At 33.8% G+C, this 8,712-nt stretch overlaps 2 protein-coding genes across 3 annotated transcripts in view; both read right to left on the reverse strand.

Annotated features, from left to right (window-relative positions):
- Positions 1-6,113: 6,113 nt before the first annotated feature.
- LOC105313459 (scavenger receptor cysteine-rich type 1 protein M130-like) overlaps positions 6,114-8,712 on the reverse strand; it is a 31,495-nt gene continuing 28,896 nt past the window's right edge. Inside the window, exons 10-12 of one of the 2 annotated variants that reach the window (XR_002185562.1) lie at positions 6,809-6,995; positions 6,521-6,755; positions 6,114-6,365 (exon numbers count right to left, since the gene is read on the reverse strand). Coding sequence is in view for 1 of the 2 variants with exons in the window: in XM_019998905.1 (XP_019854464.1) it covers positions 6,587-6,755; positions 6,809-6,995 (356 nt within the window). In the remaining variant the exon portion in view is untranslated. The other variant, XM_019998905.1, reaches the window with a different exon arrangement.
- The window catches only part of LOC100638476 (intraflagellar transport protein 172 homolog), an 8,060-nt gene continuing 6,336 nt past the window's right edge, over positions 6,989-8,712 (reverse strand). The window contains exons 8-9 of the mRNA XM_011406907.2: positions 7,862-7,970; positions 6,989-7,495 (exon numbers count right to left, since the gene is read on the reverse strand). Coding sequence (XP_011405209.1) covers positions 7,462-7,495; positions 7,862-7,970 — 143 coding nt within the window. The 3' untranslated portion in view covers positions 6,989-7,461. The remainder of the gene's footprint in view (positions 7,496-7,861; positions 7,971-8,712) is intronic.

Here is an 8,712-nt window from a genome sequence, read left to right on the forward strand (position 1 = left end):
TGGTTGATTGACTGATTGATCCACTACTGACAGTCATTCCATCCCATGTGATAGCAATGGTATAGCTTACTATGTTGATACTACTAACTAACACAGTACCAGGACAAGAAGCATTATTTATTTGATCATCACAATCAGTGTAACTAGCCATTGTAGTATTACCAATGCTCATGCTAATATTGTATTCATGGTATCCAATTTTAGTACAATTCAGTTTGTATTCCTGAGGATATACTGTCATATCAGAAGGAAGATCAGCAACAGTAAACGATTCTATCTCTGCAAATCCTACAAATGAAAATTATTACATCAGTAAGTAATTATAGTCTCCCCTTACTGAATATATTAGCAAAGGTGATGTTAGTGTTAGGATCTGAACAATCAGTGGGTAGACAACACTTGTACCAGCCTTCCTGATCTGCTGATAGTCCCTGAGCAAGATAAAGATTGAGAGTAGCATCAGGTGAAGTGACATTAGTACAACGAAAAGGATCATTGTCACTATTACTGTTACAATCAACAGGATTATCATCGGTATCAGCAACTCTAACCCACTGACCAGTAGTTAGACTAGCACCAGGTAACACACATGATATAGCTTCAGTAACTGCATTGACACTACTATCCAAAAAATATGATCTGTTAGGATAACAGTTTTCATTATGTGCTAAATAAATGCCTACAAATCAATTATAGACATACATGTATATTTATAATAATTCAAGTTAAATTAAAAATACCGGTACCTTCTTGCTGACAATGAGTGAAGACACTGATTGTACTACTAGCAGGTCCCAGTAATTCTTGATAGGCTCTGACTGTGATGTTATAAGTTGTTCCTCCTTCCAATCTCTCAATTCTAAATGTATTATTACTACTTCCCTCCACCTGTACTGTCTGCACATTGTCTGTGTCATTAGTGACATTGACTACATATCCATCAGCATCAGATGAATCAAGTGCAGTCCAACTGACAGTGATAGTGGTAGCTGTCTTGTTGACCACAGTAAGAGAAGAGGGAGCAGTTGCTGGTACTAAATGAATGTAAGTAAATATAAATGTCTTATACAAATAATTTATTAATTATTACCTTTTACAATTACAGTTTGAAGACTGGATATTTCCCCAATAATAATTTCACATTGATACTCAAGATCACCATTTGATGATTTATTAAATGAACTTGAACTATTACTAACTGCAGCAGTATCCCAAGTAAGATTAACAGAATGAAGATATGCATAATTATTGATATTTTCAAGTAATGCTCTATTCCCTACAGTACAGTTTGTCATCATGTTGCTACAGCTGATGGCACTAGCTATATTAAGGAGCCCAAGTTTAAAATACAAGTTGTAGTTAAAGTGTTCAGTTCCAATTTTAACACAGTTCAATGTAATCTGCTGAGGAAATACAGTCATATCAGTAAATAGCTTAAATGTGAATGACGATATCTCAATGGACCCTATACACACATGAGTAAGGATCATACAGTATTAATAATTACTACTTACTCAATATATTAGCAAATATGGTAGTGTTCGTATTTGAGCAATCAGTGGGCAGACAGCACTTGTAAAGTCCTTCATTGCTGGTTGAGAAATTACTATTATTAGGTAAGTATAGACTGAGAGTAGCATCAGGTGAAGTGACATTAGTACAGAGGAATGGATCAGTCTCACTATTATTATGGCAATTAATGGAAATATTTCCTTTTACTCGAACCCATTCACCACTAGTGAGGATATTGTTAGAAAGTATACACTCTAGTTTAGTGGCATTAGTGATGTTTGTATTCCAGAAATAAGAACCATTAGAATAACACTGTTGATTGTGAAGCAAATACAAACCTATATGATAGAATAACATACATTTATTGTGTATATCATTTTAACAAGTTACCAAAACAATTAGTTAATACACTGATTGTATTAGCAGGTCCCAGTAATTGTTGATAGGCTCTGACTGTGATGCTATAAGTTGTGTTTCCTTTCAACCCTCCTATTGTTAATGTATCATTACTACTTCCCTCCACCTGTACTGTCTGCACAGTATCTGTGTCATTAGTGACATTGACTACATATCCATCAGCATCAGATGAATTAAATGTAATCCAACTGACAGTGATAGTGGTAGCTGTCTTGTTGACCTCAGTAAGAGAAGAGGGAGCACTTGACGGAACTAAAATATACTGCATATTTTAGGATTGAGCATATATAATTTGTCACCTTTTATAGATATATTACGTGTTCTAGTAGGTTGATCGGGGACTTTTAGTACACACTGATACATTTGATCTCCAGTGGTTGATTGACTGATTGATCCACTACTGACAGTCATTCCATCCCATGTGATATTAACAGTATATCTTATTGTGTAGCTACTTCTAACTAACTCGGTACCAGGACAAAGACTATATCGATCATCACAAGTAGTATGACTAGCCAGTGCAGTACTACCAATGTTCACACTAATACCATACCCATAGTGTCCAATTTTTGTACAATTCAGTTTGTATTCCTGAGGATATACTGTCATATCAGAAGGAAAATCAGCAACAGTAAATGATTCTATTTCTGCAAATCCTACAAATGAAAATTATTAATTAGTAAGTGATAGCCTCCTCTTACTGAATATATTAGCAAAGATGCTGTTAGTGTTAGGATCTGAACAATCAGTGGGTAGACAACACTTGTACCAGCCTTCTTGAGCTGCTGGTAGTCCCTGAGCAAGATAAAGATTGATAGTAGCAAGTGAAGTGACATTAGTACAACGAAAAGGATCATTGTCACTATTATTGTTACAGTCAACAGGATCATCATCAGGATCATCAACTCTAACCCACTGACCAGTAGTTAGACTAGTACCAGGTAACACACATGATATAGCTTCAGTAACTACATTGACGCTACTATCCCAAAAATATGATCTATTAGAATAACAGTTTCCATTATGCTCTAAATAGATGCCTGAAAATTAATATAATTACATTTGTATTAATTCAAATCAAAATACCTTCTTGTTGACAATGAATGAAGACACTGATTGTACTAGCAGGTCCCAGTAATTGTTGATAGGCTCTGACTGTGATGCTATAAGTTGTGTTTACTTCCAACTCCTCTATTGTTAATCTATTATTACTACTTCCCTCCACCTGTACTGTCTGCACAGTGTCTGTGTCACTAGTGACATTGACTACATATCCATCAGCATCAAATGAATCCCACCTGACAGTGATAGTGGTAGCTGTTTTGTTGACCACAGTAAGAGAAGAGGGAGCAGTTGCTGGAACTATGAGTGGAAAAATGTAACTAGTATGATTAACTTAGGAATTACCTTTTATAGTTACAGTACGTATTCTAATTGCATTAGCATCAGGATGATCTGCTACTCTGCACTGATACATTTGATCTCCAGTGGTTGATTGACTGATTGATCCACTACTGACAGTCATTCCATCCCATGTGATATTAACAGTATATCTTACTGTGTTACTACTTCTAACTAACTCGGTACCAGGACAAGGACTATATCGATCATCACAACTAGTATGACTAGCCAGTGCAGTACTACCAATGTTCAAACTAATAGCATAACCATAGTGTCCAATTTTAGTACAATTCAGTTTGTATTCCTGAGGATATACTGTCATATCAGAAGGAAGATCAGCAACAGTAAATGATTCTATCTCTGCAAATCCTACAAATAAAAATTATTACATCAGTAACTGTGATTATAGTCTCCTCTTACTGAATATATTAGCAAAGATGATGTTAGTGTTAGGATCTGAACAAATAGTGGGTAGACAACACTTGTACCAGCCTTCTCGAGCTGCTGGTAGTCCCAGAGCAAGATAAAAATTGAGAGTAGCATTAGGTGAAGTGACAGAAGTACAATGAAAAGGATCATCGTTAGTATTATCACAGTCAACAGGATCATCAGGATCAGCTACTCTAACCCACTGACCAGTAGTTAGATTAGTACCAGGTAACACACATGATATAGCTTCAGTAACTGCATTGATATTATTATCCCAAAAATATGATCCACTAGTAAAACAGTTCCCATCATGCATCAGATATATATCTGTAAAGTAGTGAGATATAAACACAAGACACATTAACATACCACTACTAGGAGGACATTCACACAATCCATTATTAGTAAGAACTAATAGACAAACCAACAATAGCAGCATAAGTCTTGATACCAGTAATCTATCCATTGTCTGATAATAATGTATTTCCTACTCTAACTGGTGACTTTAAACATAACATATTTATACACAAAAAGAGCAGGTGGATTAATCTCAAGACAATGGATAGTTTAATTATTGCATGCACAATAATTAATAATTAAAAACAGCTAGAGAGATCAGTAGATCAGTGTATGCATAGATTGTGTGTATATACAGCAGTAGCTGTAGGTTATTGTTCAGTTTGTTCTGATTGTATGGCTGCTGCTTCCTTCAACCATTTCTGCATAATATCATTAACTACTGGCAAGAGTACATGTTGCTACTGGTGGATTAGCAAAAGTAGACACATCTCCTAACCCCTCAATAAATTATTAGCAATTTTTCTCAAAATACGTCACATTATCTTTCCTGATCTGGTCTTAGGTAAACAAGGAACTATCTATTGAAAAACACTGAGTGTTTGTCAAAGTGCGGATGAGGCCAATAACATAAACTGACTGTACACTATGCATATCAGTGACAATGCAATCACTATGTACATGCATTATGGAGTACATTATGTGACTCCTGATTATAAAATAAACAGAAAATGTTTATTGTTAAGCTAATGAAAAGTGAAGTATAACATAAACATTGCTGGAACAAAGTAAACTTCAATGTTTGCCCAGTTAAATGCATCATTGAATCAGTAGTTTGTATGAAGAAGAAAAATAGAAGCGAATCAACAGTATAGACTAATGGTTCTCTGTATGCATTATTTTTATTCCATTTTTGATACATTATCGATGATCTTATGCTATATAGAAAGTTTGAGCTTATTTCTACTTCAAATCTTTAAAGTTATGGCCATTTAAAAAAATCAAGCAAAATCTGAAAAAGAATCAAGACTGAAGCCCATGGTTTTCCAAAAAATGGCTCCAAAATCCCCCAAATTTTTATTACATTTTATGATACATATTGAAAAGTCATTAGCATTATTAATTTCTTAGTTTTTATTCAAAATTTTCTGCTTAGTGATTACTATATTAAAACTGAAGCAACATCTACTATACATCAATACAAACTGTAATACAACAGGTTAATCAGTAGAACAAGTTAAATATGTATAATTATGTAAAGTTAGCATAAGTACTGTGTAACTTTAAGTACATTTGAACTATATTAATCCTAATAAATTGTAGTAGCTGGCCATGGTCGAATAACAAACATCAAGAAGGCTCACAAATGACACAATTCACATATTTTTTCACCAAATTTGTTGTCATATTTTATAACCAATCATTATTTAATCATTATCAACACCATTAGAAACTTAAAGAAAGGCTACGTAAGTCATCTTTTCTTTTTTTAGAACTATTTAAGTTTTAAATTTATTTTTAAAGCATAGCTCAATTGCTTCTAATCATTGCTAATGCTATAAACACCACAAGACATATTATCCATTTCCTTCTAAATTATAATGAAACATATACAAAGCAAGTTTATATACAAAACAAATTCATGTGCATGATATAGATAATTATGTTATGGAGAAAGTTAGAGCAAACTCAATTAAAATTGATTTTCAAAAATTTGAGACCATGAACTATACAAAATTTAAAATTGCTATTCCATTTTTTGATGCATATTGATGCCCTTATGCCATGTAACAATTTTAAGCTAATTTGAATTAAAATTAAATTTTGTACATGGTGCAATTAAAAGTGCTCTTGAGTTGATACACTCATTACACATACTTGTGAGATTATGTGTCATCTACAAGTATGTATAAATTATGCATGGATATGCATAATGATGTTGTATATGATTAAATTATAGTGGGAGTGTATATTATTATTATTATTCATGGTATGATAGATCTTGCTATTAAATGCATCCGGTATTTCCAAGCACTGGAATTCTGATTTTTTAATAATTATAGTCTATATGCCAGTTTAAATTAACTTAGTCTGAATTCCACACAGCACTCAAAAAACATTTTAAAAAGTTATCATACATGTTTGTGCTAAATTTAGCATCATGCAGTAAAATATTGATTTTTATCATTTTAAACCTGAAACTAAGGAAGTGTGACGACTGTAGTTTATGTTTGAACAAATGCCTTGCTGCTTGGTTAAGATGTTAAGATATGTCATCAAGAGAGGAGAGTCATCATGGAAACAATGAACTAGAAAAAATTCAAAAGTGTAACATTGCTAATAACTAATAAAGTAAGGATTTTCCAAAAAGTAACAACATCTAGTATAAACTCAATTACAACACAGTAACAGCAGGACAAAAACAACAAGTATTAATTACTCATCTATTAACATAATTTATTACCAAAACTACGCTGACAATTCACAAAGTGGTTCCTTCTCATCTGGTTCTTTATCATAAGCTCCTTGTTCACGTCCCTGGAAATTCCTCATCTGAACTGTCTTTAGGATCAGCATCAGTAGATTGATTGACAAGCATCTGATATTGGGAACTTGGGATTTGCATTACTGGAAGAGAACGATTTGTTGATCTTTCTTTCTTTATATTAGTCCTCACACACCATGCAACTACTGCACATCTGTATAATAAACACAAATAATTATAGTTATTATACTGTATGCTACAACTTACCCAATAACAGATACCAAAATTATAAGAACAGCAAGAAGGACAACAATGACAACTCCAATAGAACCAAAGACCTGCGAATTATTTTGTGCATTTGATCCCACTGTTAGTTGAGCACTAGTCTGCACACTGCTACTACTAGTCATCATGCTACTCACAGAGAAAGTGTAGCTAGTAGATGATGCACTGTGTGTGGGTCTGTCACCACCTTTTGAAGATGAAACACTGTTGATGATAGCTGATACACTATTATGAAATGACATCCTGCTACTAGTAGGTGATTTAACAGTAGAATAAAAGAATTCACTGGAAACTGCAAATAATACACTGGTAGTAGTAGATGATACACTGTTTATGGTGGTAGAGAATATACTGCTACTGCTGCTAATGATTATACAGCTAGAAGATGATACCCTACTAGTCAACACACTGCTGGAACTAGGTCATATCCTGCTACTAGAAACTCTGGTTGAAGTACTACTGCTGTTAATATAGTTTATAGTAACTGTACATACAATTTTAGATGATATTATGCTCAAACTTGGAGGAGATGAGAGGCACCTTCAGAAAGAGAATGAGTTACTTTCCAACAGCTAGAGAATGATTGCTCATCTCCATGGCAGAGAGAGTAGCTATAATGTATTGCCCTGTCCGGTTTACCAAACCATGAGCTTTCTATAGCAACTGAGCCTAAGAAAAAAAATATAAAAAGAATAGTGATGCTTTTTGTGTTTAATTATACAATTCTGAGGTATGTACATGTATAATGTATCAGAAAAATTACAAAAAATGGAGAATTCTCTCCTAGCCATTTTTGACAAAATTTAGTCTTTTTACCAAAGGCTACACAGCGGTATAGCCTTTGGTCGTTGGACCGATTTTTGAATAACTTCAAAAATTCATTAAAAATCCAAATTTGATCAAAATCAGCTCAAAATTGATAGAACATGCATATGTATCAGAAAAAAAATATAAAACACAAAAATTCTTTCCTTGCAATTTTTGTCAAATAACATAAAACAAATTAGTTTAGAACAAACAGGTCCTTGTTCTCACCTGTTGAAGCTCCCCAGTACAACAGTCTGTCCACTAGGAGATGTCGCTGAACACATAAACTCTTTCTCATCTTCTTCCTTTGAATAGTCAAACTGTTGAATAGGCTTACCTACATGTACCACTGTAATAATAATCATAATACCGTATAGCCGGTAATTTTTGTGGGTCCTATAATTCGCGAAATCTACTAAAATTCCAATTTGCAGATTTTAATTTTGCAAATTCTACCATGTGTGCCATGCGAGTACCGTATAAAATTAATATTCACGGATTTTATTTTTGCAAATCCGGAAGGAATCCACGAAATCTATGAAATTTGCAACCCACAAAAATTACCGGCTATACGGTGCATGTACATGTGTACATGTAAATGTCATACACAGTTTACACACAAACAATGTACAACTAGAACAAAAAAATTTAAAAAATTATTTAGTGTAGGGTTGAGCCTCTGTTGGATTTGAACCTATGAAATGAATTTAAACCATTCATGAATAATTCTGTTTGATGTTAATGATATGAATGAGGTGTCCAAATGAAACACCAACATGTCAACCCTACACTGCACGTATAATTGTCCAATCATCATCATTGCTCTAGGCAATAGGCATGCACAAAATTTACCATAATGCTCATTCAAGCATTTAATTGCCACACTATATAAGCATTGATAGCAATACTCATCAGTGCTGCTATAGCCATACCTGCAGTGTAGGGTTGACATGTTAGTGTTTCAAAGGTGATGCAACCCTACAGGGGCTTGTTTGAGTTCCTTTTATACTTTCAAACCAGCAACCCTACAGGGGCTTGTTTGAATTCATTTCATAGGTTCAAATCCAACAGAGGCTCAA

Source organism: Amphimedon queenslandica, unplaced genomic scaffold (assembly GCF_000090795.2).
Source record: "Amphimedon queenslandica unplaced genomic scaffold, v1.1 AMPQUscaffold_13301, whole genome shotgun sequence".
Classification (NCBI taxonomy): Eukaryota; Metazoa; Porifera; class Demospongiae; order Haplosclerida; family Niphatidae; genus Amphimedon; species Amphimedon queenslandica.